This window comes from Podarcis gaigeae (assembly GCF_964106915.1).
Source record: "Podarcis gaigeae genome assembly, chromosome: Z".
Lineage (NCBI taxonomy): Eukaryota > Metazoa > Chordata > Lepidosauria > Squamata > Lacertidae > Podarcis > Podarcis gaigeae.
This window is the reverse complement of record NC_139691.1, coordinates 18,159,108-18,174,473: the sequence shown is the minus strand read 5'-3', so window position 1 is coordinate 18,174,473 and position 15,366 is coordinate 18,159,108. Positions and strand designations below refer to the sequence as shown.

The following is a 15,366-nucleotide window of genomic DNA, read 5'->3' as shown; positions in this document are numbered from 1 at the left end:
GAGCAGAGCCACTGCGGCTAGTGGCCACCAATTGTCCACACCTCTATGAATTTGTCTGATCCTTCTTTAAAGCTATCTAGGTTGGTGGCCATCCCTGCTTCCTGTGGGAGGGAGTTCCATTCAGATATTGATCTCACTAATTATTGAATACCAGTCTTTAAACTCCCCCTCGTACCCACACTTCTAACTAAAGAACACAATTCAAGCATGCTGAAGGTTGTCCGTAGGCTAGATACGTACCTGACTTCCCTTCTCACCAGGTGGACCTTCCTTGCCAGGGTGACCCTGTTGTGAAGAAAAGTGGGGGGGGGGATACATCAGCTGATGTATTACTACCTGAATGACCGCATGACCCTGCATAAACCCCATAAGGTCACTTAGATCAGTGGTTCGGCCCAAATTGGCTTAGATCCGTGTTCACCAATCTTGGGTTCCCATCCATTCTTGGATTACAATTCCCAATATCCCCAGACAGCTTAGTTAATGGTCAGGGACAATGGGAATTGCAGTTCACCTACCCAATGTTGAAGAACAATGATTTAGATCTTCCAAGGGAAATTGGACTCAAGGCATGGCACTCTACAGAACATTATCAGGCAGTGATGCAAAATGGGCACTTTCCACTACAGTCATACCTTGAGTTGAATGTGCTTTGGGTTCAGCGTGTTCGAGTTGCACTCCGCGACAACCCGGAAGTAACGGAACATGTTACTTCCAGGTTTCGCGGCTTGCGCATGCGCTCAAAATGACATCACACACATGTGCGGAAGCAGCAAAACGCGACCTGCGCATGCGCCATTGCGCCCTCACATCTTGTGTTCCATTCGGGATGCGAACAGGGCTCCAGAACGGATCCCGTTCGCACCCCGAGGTACCACTGTATTACCAAATGTGGCCCTACAGGTCTATCTATCTGGAGCCTGGGAGTCTCTCCCCAGGCAACACACGCTACTGGCCCCGCTTCATACCCCAAATGTTTTTGGCTGGATGGAACATGTCTGTAAACTCTCATCATGCTTCCAATTTAAGAGGAGTTTGTAAGTTTAGTATATATTAGCCTACTGTACAAAAATACAATTGATTGCTCCATCCACCTTTCCCCCTGGCCCTGCCCACAACTGGGATGCTGCTGTCGGAAGGTCACCCAGGAGGAAATGCTGCCTCCTACAACAGAGGTGAGGATCCTCAGGCCCAGGGTGTGAATGTAGCCCTCCAGAACTTTGCATCTGGCCCTCCAAACTCTCTTGATGCCAAACCCCTCACCAGCTCAGCTTCACACCTTCCTGGGCTGCTTCTGTCTGACTGTATCCTTGAACTGTGATAGTGCCTGCCAGGGTGGAGAGGCTCTGACTTTTACTTTTACCAGTACGTTTCCGAGCACAATTCAAAGTGTTGGTGCTGGCCTTTAAAGCCCTAAATTGCATCGGTCCAGTATATCTGAAGGAGTGTCTCCACCTCCATCGTTCTACCTGGACACTGAGTGGTTCCCTTCTGGTGGTTCCCTCGCTGCAAGAAGCCATGTTACACTGAACCAGGCAGAGGGCCTTCTCAGTAGTGGTGCCTGCCCTGTGGAACGCCCTCCCACCAGATGTCAAAGAAAACAACAACCACCAGACTTTTAGAAGACATCTGAAGGCAGCTCTGTTTAGAGAAGCTTTTAATGTTTGATGTATTACAGTATTTTAATATTTTGTTGGAAGCCGCCCAGAGTGGCTGGGGAAGCCCAGCCAGATGGGCGGGTATAAGTAATAAATAATAATAATAATAATAATTATTATTATTATTATTATTATTATTATTATTATTATTATTGTTATTGTTATTGTTATTATTGTTATTGTTATTGTTATTGTTATTATTATTATTCCACTGGCATGTGGCCTCCAGAAGATCACTGACCAGGGAACACGGCCCTCAGACTGAAAAAGGTTCCCCAGCCTTGCCCTAGGAGCAAGAAAGGTCACCAGAAATCCTCAAGACGGCTTACCGGGGGACCGTCTGCTCCAGGCATACCAGGAAGTCCAGGTTTCCCCAGTGGACCCTAAGGGAGAGAAAAAGGAAACAGTAAGGTGAGTCACTTCTACAACTGATGTCCACCATGGAAGCATCATCAACCTGATCTGCCCTGCTGATAGTGTTCAGACTACAAAGATCCTTGACACGATTCATCGTATCTCAATTCAATCTTATAGATTGTATTCAACACTGACTATACTCAGAGTAGACCCACGGGGGATGGGAGGGGGCAGAACCAAGTTATCTGTGATGCAATTGGTCAGTTCATTAAGAATTTTTATATATTTTCTTGATTTAGGGGGGGCAGCTGACCCCCTGGCTATGCCCATGCTTGACCCAGTAGCAAATGGGCAACCAGTGCAGATCTCTGAGCACAGGTGCTATATGTTGACTCACTCCTTCAGCAATTGTGCTGCAGCATTCTGCACCTACTGCAGTTTCTGGATCAAGCACTGGATGAAACCCCACACAGAGCACATTGCAGTAATCCAGTCTTGAAGTAACCAATGCATGAACCAATACTTTTTGTTGAAGCTTCAGGGAGTTGTAGCTCCATGAGGGGTAAACTAGAGTTCCCAGGATTCTATTGCTGAAGCCAGGGGTCTTAAATATGCTTTACATGTGTGGTGTGGATGTGACCTCGGAGGGAAAGTTCTTTGTGTAGAAACTGATGGAACTGTAATGGTTTATTTGTATGTGCTAGAACATCACTTTGAACATGTGTTCATGAACAAAGATAGCCCAGGGTGTCCCTTTGTATATTTACCTACAGAAGCAACCTCTCACCAGAGGCCGATTTCTGTTTTCAGTCTCTCACTCTTTGGCTAAGTTGCAACTCAAGTATACAACATACTGTTTTGGGGTTGATTCTATCAAGTCTGAACAGTTTCCAGAAATCTTAATAAGCAGATGTTGAACATGGAAACAAACACTTATTCAAAGACTGAATATGCACTCAGAGCAGCAGAGAATACTGTAAAGAGCAACTACTTTTAATTAACATACTTTGTCTCCGGGTGGACCGATTGCACCTTGAGGACCAGGAAGACCCTAGAAAACAAAGGGATATCTCAGACACATAGGGATAGCATAGACCCCAAGAAGCCCAAATTGTTGTATTCTGTTATTTGAAACATATTATCTCTGAAAACCATCAGGAAATTATAATAGCAGCAAAAATTATGATCACTAAGAACTATGGGAAATGTACATCTCCTGCTGCATGTGAACAGTCTGATAACATTTGGTGTACAGTAACAATGATTAACTCATTATAAAATAGCACATATAAATCTATTATTCTTATTTATTAAATTTGTATCCGGTCCTTCATCCAAAATCACAGGGTGGTTCACAACATAAAAATATGAAATGAGAACACAAAATGCATAATAAAAACAAACCAATACCCCGCCCCCAATACAATATAAGACTATAGAACGTTCTATCGGCCAAAGGCCTGGTTAGAGGAACTTTTTCTCCTGGTGCCTAAAAATATTTAATGAAGGCACCAGGCAAGCCTTCCTGGGGAGAGTATTCCACAAATGGGGAGCCACTGCAGAAAAGGCCATTTCTTGTGTTGCCACCTCCTGGAGCTCTCATGGAGGAAGCACATGAAGAAGGGGCCCAGAAGATGATTACCACGAGGAGACGTAATTTCTGAGGTCCTGAGGTCCTGAGCCATCTAAGGCTTTATAGGTCAGTAACAGCACTTTCAAATGTGTCTTTCTCATTCCTACCTAGAGATACCAGGGACTGACCCTAGGATCTCCTGCCTGCAAGAAAGATGTGCTATCACTGAGCTTTGTTGCTTCCCTAAATGCAGCAGTTTCCTGACATAGCAATTAAACCACATTAGGAAAACGAAACTCCTTTTGATCTGCATATTCCAATCCTGCAGCAAGATTACTGACCCACAATTTTGCATCATGCACTTCAATTTAATGGACACAAAGGTTTTTCTTTTCACTTGGCTCAAAAAGCATTCTCTCACCTGAGCACCTGGGGTTCCTTGTTGACCTGGGGGTCCTGGCTCACCTTGAGGACCCTGAAGAGGAAGAAAAAGAACAAATTTTAATGGAAAGGATCATTTTGAGGTTAAATTAGGTCCCTAAGAAAAAATGCAGAAGGGGAGAGCGCTCCTTTGCTCAGGTCCTTCTTAAGAACAGAAGAAGAGCCTGCTTGATCAGGCTAATGGCCCATCTAGTGCAGCCTCCTGTCCTCACAGTGGTCAACCAGATGCCCCAATGGGAAGCCCCCAAGCAGGACATGAGCAGAACAGCAACTCTGCTCACTTGTGATTCATAGAATCATAGATAGAACCATAGAACTGTAGAGTCAGAAGGGCTCAAAATGTAATTTAGCTCAAGCCCCCACAATGCAGGAATCACATGCAGGATTCCCAACAACTGGTATTCAGAACTATTACTGCCTCTGACTGTGGAGGTGGAACATAACCTTAATGGTTAGCAGCCACCACAAATTTGTCCAATACCCTGTTAAAGCCATCCAAGTTGGGTAGGGTTTGCACTTAGCTGCAAACTCACCTGAGATTCTCCTCTGCTCCTAATGAAAGGGGTTGATTAGAACATCACACAAGAACATCAGGATTAGGCCAAAGGGGCCCCATCTCATCCAGCACCCTGTACTCACAGTGACCAGCCTGGTGCTCATTATGGGAAACCTGCAAGCAGGACCCATGCACAAGACCCCTCTTCCCTCTTGCACTTTCCTGTAACTGGTGTTCAGAAGCCCTGCTGCCTCCAGCTGGGGAGGCAGAGCATAGGCATCCTGGTTAGTTACCATTGATAGCCTTGTTCTCCTCCATGAACATGTCTCATCCTCTTTTAAAGCCATCCAAGCTGGTGGCCACCACTGCCTCCTAGGGGAGTGAATTCCATAGTTTTAACTGCACTGCATGAAGAAGGGTTTTCTGTTATCTGTCCTGAATCTTCCAACGTTAAGTTCATTAGATGGCCACAAATTCTAGTGTTCCTTCTCAGTGCCCTACTGTATGGGATGAATAAGTCGTACATACAGCCCAGCACACTGACAAATGCTATGTGTATCAGAGAGAATGAGAGGGGGGAGGGAGGAAGAAGGAGCGAGAGAGACTGGCATTTGGTGTAAGGCTGTTTTGATGCCCATAAATTACCCCAGTGTGTTAGTTGATATATTGCCCGCACAAAGGGAAGGGATGTGCAACACTACTGGAAAATCAATTTCAAATTAAAAATTAATTAGCAACCATTTCCTTCCAGAAAACAGCACCTTGAACATTCACCGGCTGTGAAACGAACACAGCTCAGGAAAGCAATTAGTAAATGTAATTTACACAACACATACACACGAAACCTGGATAGTTAAACAGAGTGGAGGAAAGAACTTACCACACTCCCTTTGGGACCCGTCTGCCCATCCATGCCAGCTATGCCCTGGGAGAAAATTTAATATAGGTAATCAAGACAAAGTGAGATGTTTTCAGCATCTTCTGAGAAAATCAAACAGAACCAAGAAGCTCTAGACCTGATCCAGCTTCCTAACTGGCTAATATTCCCAAAATGCAGGACATAAAGGTATAGTGAAATGTTGACCCACTGGATATTGCTGAACTACAGCTCCCATAATTGACCATGCTTGCTAGGGGTTAATAGGAGTTGTACGCTGGCAACATCTGGAGGGTCAAAGGTTCCCCATTCCTGCTGTAACAGAACTGTCAGTGTGTCATGATCAGCTCTAGCTACAGACGAGGTATGTAGAATCATAGAATTGCAGAGTTGGGAAGAACCCCACTGGTCATCTAGTCCAAACTCCTGCAATGCAGGAATCACAGCTGAAGAATCTCTGACAGATGGCCATCCAACCTCTGCTTAAAAACTTCCATCTGAGGAAACTCCACAACACCTTGGATCAGTGAGGCTGGTTCTCACGGGGACAGAAGGTGAGAAGACCAACAGTGGGAGGAGCCACAGCAAATGGGAGCCAGAGCCAGAAACAATGATAGCCAGAGCCACACATTCTATAAGAAGGAAAGCGGGTGGAGGCTGGCCAAACTCAGAGCAAGAATAGTGGGGCAGTGTCCCATTTTGCCTTAATCAGTCAGCCTCCAAGAGGTTGGATGCCATCTCTCTGCAGGGATCACAGCACTCTCTCCTTCCAATCAACAGGCACAGAGGCAGGAATGGCCCCCTTGGAGAGCTTGCAAACGTAGGAAGATAGGAAATCCTGCGTTTGTGAGTGGTAGTCACTATCGCTCCAATAATTGTGTTAATTTTCTGCAACGTTTTGACATTTCCCTTCCATTGAAATTCATCACATGATTTATCACATAGGTTTCAGCCACAGAGGACAGAGGGACATACAGTATAGGTTAAGGTTACCAGATTTTTTTCAGTGACTCCGGGGCACTTTTCAACTTCCTCCTAATAAATGGATTTTGTCAGGGGATTGATTTGTAAATCCAGGGACTATCCCCGGGAAACGGGGACATCTGGTAACCTTAGTATAGGTTTCAGAGGAAGTGGAACTGTAGTGGAACAAAAACAGCATGACCAACACATAAAGGGGTTGGAAACTGCTGCCTGCTCACATCCCTAGCAGCAAATCTGTAGGGTGTCTAGCTCAGAATTATCCACACTGACTGGCAGCAGCACCATTTCAGGTTTTCAGGCAAGGAGTCTTTCCCAACCCCACCTGAAGGTGCCTCTAGGAATTGAACCTGGCTCCTTCTGCATGCAAAGCAACTGTCTGACCACTGACCTATGCCCCTTCTCCCATTTTTAATTCCCATAAGCTCCCCAGGGACTATACTACATCATTGCACTATTGCTCTTCTCTGACTACTTAAATCCCCTCCATTACAACATTGTAACATCTGATAGGACAGAAACAGAGGTGGTGGGAGCATTTATTATTATTATTTTCCGATCTCAGCTTAGATGACTATTTTGTAAGATAAGGACGTGCTCCAAAGCCGGGGGGGAGGGGGGAGGAGACACTAAAAAATTAATGCTACTCACTGGAGGTCCTGGGGGTCCTGGAGGTCCCTTGGGTCCCAGCAAACCACGGGGTCCCTATAAGAGGAAGCAAATAAGAGTTTGAACATGTCCATTAGGGTGAGACGGAGATCACATTCTATATTCGACTTCTGATCCATTTCTCTGAATGCTGTCACTTTTGTAGCTGAAAAACATTTCACCCATACATGGAGTGAAATAGCAGGAGTCTCAGGGCGACCCTGAAGTTTGCCAGAGTGTAAACAAACAAACAAAGTGGGACTTTCATCCAACAGCCAAACAAGGACTGTTCAGTGCCTACCAAAGATGTTGGAGAATTCTGTCAGAAATGGGAACAGAAATTGCCCCCCAATCTGCATGTTCATCTGAAGTCAGGAATGGAAATCATGTAAGTGAAAATAAGCAGCATTGTGGGGTGGGTGGGTGTGTTTTTAAAGTTGCATAAATATAATTACATTATTCTCTGCATTGGTTTTGAAATTTCTGTTTCTATTGAAATTGATTGCATGTGATTTATTGATAAATTGTTTGCATTTCTATCCCACCTTTTCCTCAAAGGAAATAATGGACAGGACTTACATCCATTAATTTCAGCAGGTAAACTCTGAGTAGAACTCAGTTGCTTACTATTTATTTATTGTTTTATTTATTGCATTTGCATTCCACCTTTTTCTCTAAGAAGCACCTAGTTGCACACATTGCCCCTCCCCCGTTTAATCCCCACATGCCCATTTATTTTCCAGTGGGTCTGCTCTAAGTAGGATGAGCATTTGGAGGACAACCCGTTACCTCCAGTGCCAAAGCCTGTGCAGAAACAGGGAGTTCCTTAGCTACAGCCCAGTCAAAGACTATGTGGTTTTGTGGGTCAACAAAAAGCAACAACCCTGTGAGGTAGGCTAGGCTGAGAAGCAATGACTGGCCCAAAGTCAGCACCCAGTGAGTTTCATGGCTCAGGTCCAAGTCTGACACTCTAATTATACCACATTGTCTCTGTCTCTCTCTGTCTCTCTGGTTGCATTTATTTTTATTCTATAAAATTGTAATCAAGTTCTACTCAGAGTAAACCCACTGAAATCCATAGATCTGATTTAGTAATAGGGCTACTCTAAGTAGGACTAGCATTTTGAGACAATCCATTATGCCCCAGAGGCTAAAGAGGGATCCAGGGCCTGTGTGGAGTTAGCTGCATCCCAGTCTCATACTGTGAAGTTGTTATCACTATTTATTGCATTTATATCCCACTTTTTCTCCAAGAAGCTGAAGGTGGTGTGTACAGACTCCCCTGCTCTCTTTTATCCTCACAACCACCCTATGAGGTAGGTTAGACTGAGAGGCAGTTACATTGAGAGCGTCAGGCTCCACCCGTCCCCCCCTCATCACTATCCTCTTCCTTCTTCCCCCAGCCATGAATGATCCAGAAAAGTGCCCTGGCTATTTATACTCATCTAAATGCCTTCTTAATTACTGTCAGTACCTGCTGGATTTTAAAGCAGTTTTTAAAGGCAGGTAAAAGTATGTTGAGGAAAACAGGAAGGATGACGTCACCTCGGCAGATCTTCACCAGCCTCCTCATCTCATTCAGATATGACGGAGCTTTTTGATATTCATATCTCTCCTCCCCACGCCCACCCCACTACAAAAATCACACACACTTGCCTCAAATGAAGAGTTCCTAACATTTTTGACAAAGGCTGTCATATTGGTAAGCTCAGTTTTTGCAACAGTAGCAATCTTTTAAAATGTTTTCAAAACTCCATTGACAGCTTTCTGTTAGAGCTGAGGAAAAAACCTGGAGAGTCGTGCATCTGTCACTCAGATTTATTAACAGCTTCTGTAATTTATCTATGTATTATTTTGTTATGTGAGTATCCCCCTCTTTTCTACAAAAAGCTCAAGGTGGTGTCCATGGTTCCTGCCCCATATTTTCATGTTCACAACAACCCTGGGAGGTAGGTCAGGCCGAGAGACAGTGACTGAGTGGGGAATTTGGCTGAGTGGGGAATTTGAATCTGGCTCTCCCAAGTACTAGTCCAAATGGTTTGAATAGGAGATATGACCCAGGAAACACCTGGTTCTAGTGTCATTTGTGCCATGAACTCATCAAGTGGGCTTAAGGAAGCCTGTTCTCTCATTCAGCCTCAGTCCTCCTGTCTGCAGTATGGGGACTTGGTGGGGAGCTAGCCAAAATGGACAAAGTAAGTTGCAGAGGACCTTTTCACACATTATGTTTTAGCAAACCTGGGTTTTGCCTTTGAGTATATGCTCTGCAGGGGGGAGGGGTACATCACATCTCCAACACTTCATAAGCACTCATGTGAGACACCGGGCATTATGCTATCTTAGAGAAGAATCTTTGGTGTACACCTCTAATACGTAGCTAATGCAGTATATGCTCCAGTTACAGATAGGTAGCCGTGTTGGTCTGCCATAGTCAAAACAAAAAAAATTCCTTCCAGTAGCACCTTAAAGACCAACTAAGTCAGTTCTTGGTATGAGCTTTCGTGTGCATGCACACTTCTTCAGATACAGCAGTATATGCTGTATTTTGTTTTGTTTCTATTGCTGTGGTGAATGACTTACGGGTTCGCCAGGGAGACCTCTGGGTCCAACTTCACCATCGTCGCCCTATTTGGATGCAAAGAAATGGGAAGGAAGAAGGCAAGAGAGAGAGAGATCAGAAATGGGCTCTACCAACTGTATCAAAGGTGTTTTCATTTCTGATTAAATAATTGCACAGGCAAAACAGCTCTGTAAGAGAATGATACAGCATGTGTAGAACTGATGAGATCAGAGAAGCTGTAAGCAATATCATCATAATCCATGCCAACATTTATGAAGATAGATTTGCTTAAACAAAGAGTGGTGTGTGTGTAATTTTGATAAATGAAGGTTAATATGTTACACAGTGGTTCCCAAAGTGCTTCTGACCCCTGGTATCACTGAATCAAGTTCACCAGCTTTGTTGAATTAATCAAACTAGTTTTAATTGGATTTCGAATAAATGGGCAATTAATTGTTACTGTTTTATAGTTTGTTGTGTTATTATGTTCCTTAATGGGTCCTGCAAACCACTGACCTGAATAATACTTTTTATAGCATAGGGAAGGGGGAACCACTGAAGAAATGGTTGGAACCAATGGGGGAACCATTGAAAAATAGCCAGCTAACAGTATCAAATGATCCAAACTCAACAGGGGGGTTAAATATAGGGTCTTCCCTATATTTCTTCTCTTTTCCCCATTATACCAACAGGTCTCCAATGGACAGGAAATGAATGTAAGGATGTTCAATAATTTAAATCTAAGTAGAAATGGGAACAGAAATTGCTATTGTTCATATCTAGAATGGAAATCCATCCAGTGAATGCAACTGGTATTTGCTGTTGTTGTCCATCTGCAAACAATACGTAATTGATTACTCCTCAAATTTGCATTGAATTGAAATGAATGAGGTGTAAGAATGTAATTATAATGCAATTGCCACAATCAATTCTGTAAGTTATGTCATTTTGCTACAGCAGGATGAAAAAGGGAGTTTGGGGCAGAAGTCAAACTGCAGTGGAATGGAAACAGAGCTGCGTGTGATGGATTCAAGGCATGACAGAAAGCGATGCTTTCTCACATCCCTAAATGCATGAAAAAGTAGTGAATGATTTGCAAGAGCTCCATTTGCACACATGGGCTATCCCTTAGGGTTGCAGTCAGGGAGTGAGGAACAAGCACATCTGAACCTGTCTAGGTTCCTTGCAGACAAAAGAAGAGCGGAATGGACTCACCCTCTCGCCATCTTCTCCAGGGGCTCCTGGGGGTCCTGAAGGGCCTGGTTCACCCTAAGAAAAACAAAGGACAAAATCAGCCACATTCTTGAAGAACACAGGAACCTAGAAAGAGCCCTGCTGGATCAAACCGATAGTTCATCTAGTCCAGCTTCTTCTGCTCACAATGGCCAATCAAATGCCCAGTGGGATGCAAGCAGGATCTCCCCTCCTGTGGATTCCAGCCACTGGCATTCTGTCTTTGGGGCTTGTAGCCGCTAATATATTTTTTTTATAGAAAAAATATAAAGAATTTTATTCAGTTGCCTTCCATAGCATACAGCTTTCCAGCATTATAAAATTGCAAATGGCTATATGAAATGTTATTTATCTTAATATATCCATCTTTGCAAGCAATTCCCCTTAAAACAATGCATATTACTTTCACTAACGTATGCATTTTTTATTCACATTTTTAATGTTTGAGAACTGCATTGCAAAATTCAGAGAAGCGTGAGTTTTGAAGGATAGGTGCATTTTGGTTTAATGCCCTGCTTTGGGCATTTTGAATTAGGTAGGTTAATGAACCAAACTGAATTCCACCCACCCACCCACCCCCATCCCAAGTTGAGGTTATCAAAACCAGCCAGCCTCTTCATGATGGCATATAAAGTAATTCAGCCAGAACAAGATATAAACCTGTAATAGACTTACCCTGTGGCCTTTCTCCCCTGGCAATCCAGCGAGACCATCGAAACCTCGGTCACCCTACAGTAAAAAAGGAGAGGTAATTTTTTAAAAAACAACAACAAAATCACCTACCATTTCCTAAAAGCTGTAAGTGAATGAGCTCTCCTAGCAGCTTGTCAGATCAAGAGATGGCAAAGTTTCTTCTTGTCAAATATGCTGAGCATTCAGACAGAATACATCCAGGTTTTGTTGCCTGGTTAAATCATTGGGAGCTACCCATCCCAGAATAGATGCTGCCTACAACAGGCATGGATAGAGGATGGACATCAAGTCACACATGGCATGACTGCAATGAGAAAAGGAAGGTGGAAGGATGAGGGGAAGATATCTCATCTCAGGGCCTCTGTTTCCACAATAGCCACAGCTTTGGAGCAACAGCTAATTCTGTGCTAAGTTAGAAGATATTTAGCACATACGGTGGTAGTCAATGAAGGCTGCATATGCACTACACATTTAGAGCAGCATCATACCACTTTAAATAGTCAGGGCTGCCGCCAAAGAATTCTGGGAGCTGTAATTTGCTAGTTTAAGAGTTGTCAGGAGGCCCCCTGTTATCCCTCAGATACAATTCCTAGAGTGGTTTAACAGTCAACCCTTCTTCACAGGGAACTGAGAATTGAAGCTCTGCTATGGGAATAGGGAATATGGGAACAGGGATGCGGGTAGCGCTGTGGGTTAAACCACAGAGCCTAGGACTTGCTGATCAGAAGGTCGGTGGTTCGAATCCCGTGACGGGGTGAGCTCCCGTTGCTCGGTCCCTGCTCCTGCCAACCTAGCAGTTCGAAAGCACGTCAAAGTGCAAGTAGATAAATAGGTACCACTTCGGCGGGAAGGTAAACGGCGTTTCTGTGCGCTGCTCTGGTTCCCCAGAAACGGCTTAGTCATGCTGGCCACATGACCCAGAAGCTGTACGCCGGCTCCCTCGGCCAATAAAGCGAGATGAGCACCGCAACCCCAGAGTCGGTCAAGACTGGATCTAATGGTCAGGGATCCCTTTACCTTTACCTATGGGAATAATGGTCTTCTAACAACTCTCGGCACCCTTAAGAAACTACAGTTCCCAATATGCTTTGAAAGGAGGCACCATTCTTTTAAGTGTGGTGCTGATTTAAATATATGGTGCAGGTAGGACCTAGGTTCTACTCTGAGTAGACCCATTAAATTATTAAAATGAGTAAGTTTGGTCCATCCATTTCAATGGACCTACCCTGTGCTAAACTTTGTTGAATACCACCCACAATATTTAAGCTTTTCAAACAAGATTTATCCATAAGAGGGGTCAGGAAAATATAATAATTGGAAAATATAATAATAATAATGATAATGATAATGATGATAATGATGATGATAATGATAATGATAATGATGATGATGATAACAACAACAACAACAACAACAACAACCTGCTCTTCACCTGAAGGTCCCAAGGTGGGTTACAGCATTAAAATACAATTTTAAAAGTAATTTAAAGCAACTCCCATCATGCATGAGCATTGGATGTGCCAATTAGCAATGGATGAGATATGTAGTCCAATGACATCTAGAGGGGTGCAGGTTTCCTACCCATGATCTATAAACAGGGGTGGGGAACCTCTGGGCCAGGGGCTGGATACAGACCACCAAGCCTGTACACACAGAGAAAAATCTCTGTAGTTTAAAATTATTTAGCCACCTCTCCTCTACCCTGACCCTGAAACGTCTCCCTAATTTTCAATATTTTTTGGACCAGGCAATGGTGGCTGCACATCTCCAGGGACAAATGATTTGTGGTCCTCTTCCTTTGCAACAGTCCCTGTCTCCATCCATTTCCACCTTAAGTACCAACTTAATCAAACACTTAAACCTTCTAACATGCAGCTCACTGGCAAAATGTCTCCATATTCAAATTTCCTGTTTAGTGGCTTCTGTCCCTATTGATGATAGCTGAGTGAACTCTGAAGGAAGTGAGGAGCAAAGGAAAAGGGAAATTTCTTTCTAGATATATAAATTAGCACAAAGGGCAGGTGCGGCCATTAAATCTGCAGTTGCAAATCTTCAGCTTTTGGGCTGACGAGAGCACCAGGCCCCTAGGTGACAGGCTCATCCCACCCGGAATGCAATTGCTCCTTGTAAATGGCAGTATGTTTCCTAGAGTAAATGGGGATTTTTTAAAAAAAATACCTTTGGCCCAGTCTGGCCAGGCATCCCTCGAGCGCCGTCGCTTCCAGCACGTCCCTAAAAAGAGAGGGGAAGAAATTAAGGTACAAAGCTAGGGTTACCAGACGTCCCCGTTTCCCGGGAACAGTCCCCGGATTTGTGAATAAGTCCCTGGACAAATTCCATCCCTGGAATGTCCCCGGATTTCATCTAATGTCCCTGGGAAATGCAGCAACGGCAGTCTCAGCAGCCTGGAGCAGTTAGCTCCTGACCCCAGCAACTAATCAGTGAAGGGAGGCTTCATGCTGCCTATCAGAGCAGCCTCCCAACTCCTACTTGCATGCAAGCAGGAGGGTGTAGGGACCTCTCAGTTAGGCAACGGAAAGCCTCCTTTCCCAGCTGACAGATCCCTGCCCCCTCCTGCATGCACGCAAGTAGGAATGAGTTTGGGGCTGCTCCGATGGGAAGGGAGGCATCGCACTGCCTGAGCCTCACTGCTATTCTCGGCCCTCCTTCTCCGCCTTCCATGCCTGACCCACCATGCACCACTTCCCCACCACCACCACTGAAGAACCAACAACTCAGGGGCTGCCCAGGCTCATGGAGAAAGGAGATAGAAGCCTCGGAGGAAGGCAAAACATGGCGGTTGAAGTCAAGGTGGCGGCCACCCCTCTGCCACTGCCATCACTGTAGCATCAACATCCTGAATGTGTAGTATATATGTATGTATGCATGTATTTATTTATTGTGTCCCCAGATTCATAGGGGAAAAAATCTGGTAACCTTATACAAAGCACCAACACTAGCAAGGCATCAAAGGGCACATCACTATGACTTTGATCATGGTTAGCTGAATGGCTCGGTATATGGTGCATTATTCTTCTTCCAGAAGAATAAGGATGAATCAACATTACAACAGAAGGAGGTGGACTATACTTTGTTGGGAGTTTTTAAACAGAGGTTGGATGGTCATCTGTCAGGGGTGCTTCAGCTGGGATCCCTGCATTGCAGGGAGGGGGGTTGAATGACCGTTGGGTCCCTTTCAACTCTACAATTCTATCATTCTCAGTAAACTTTGATGGATTGAATTCTATCATTCTATGAACTTGGAACATGGACTCTCCTTCACTGGAGGTTTTTAAGCAGGTGTCAGAAGGACACCTCCCAGGGATTCCTTAGCTGTTATTTCTGCATTGCAGAGGGTTGGACAGGATGATCCTTGGGGCCCCTTCCAATTCTACAGCTCTTTGAGAGCAAGACAGAACATGGGGGACCAGCACAGCTCACAATCCCGATCACAGAATAGGTCCATGGAACACCATTCCAAAGAGATGATAATTTCAGTATTGATGGGTTCTGCCAAGATCAGCAGTGCAAATATGTGCCCAATGGCCTCTTAATTTTTCAATTAAACACACAAGGACTGGCCACTAACTCAAATTAAGCAGAGAGAAGTCAACTGTGAGAGTCACATGTTTCTGCAGAAAGCCTTGACAAAGGATCTGCTTCCCTCTTACGTAATGCAACTCAGGAACAGCAGGAGGTGCAGATGGCGGCACCTCCACTGAATAGGAATTAGAAATGGACACCTGTGTTTTCCCAAAAGTGGATTTGCTGTGAACGTGGGGAGTCAGGAATCCCTCCCTAAAGGAAGCCAAAGGGGGTCAACAGTGCCATTGATAGCGCCCCTGCTTC

At 44.4% G+C, this 15,366-nt stretch overlaps 1 protein-coding gene across 3 annotated transcripts in view; it reads right to left on the bottom strand.

Moving 5' to 3' along the window:
- COL5A1 (collagen type V alpha 1 chain) overlaps positions 1-15,366 on the bottom strand; it is a 177,036-nt gene that overhangs the window by 63,478 nt on the left and 98,192 nt on the right. For all 3 annotated transcript variants that reach the window (XM_083722005.1, XM_083722007.1, XM_083722006.1), the window contains exons 17-26: positions 13,696-13,749; positions 11,500-11,553; positions 10,807-10,860; positions 9,612-9,656; positions 7,035-7,088; positions 5,406-5,450; positions 4,010-4,063; positions 3,022-3,066; positions 1,988-2,041; positions 241-285 (exon numbers count right to left, since the gene is read on the bottom strand). In XM_083722005.1, coding sequence (XP_083578131.1) covers positions 241-285; positions 1,988-2,041; positions 3,022-3,066; positions 4,010-4,063; positions 5,406-5,450; positions 7,035-7,088; positions 9,612-9,656; positions 10,807-10,860; positions 11,500-11,553; positions 13,696-13,749 — 504 coding nt within the window. The remainder of the gene's footprint in view (positions 1-240; positions 286-1,987; positions 2,042-3,021; positions 3,067-4,009; positions 4,064-5,405; positions 5,451-7,034; positions 7,089-9,611; positions 9,657-10,806; positions 10,861-11,499; positions 11,554-13,695; positions 13,750-15,366) is intronic.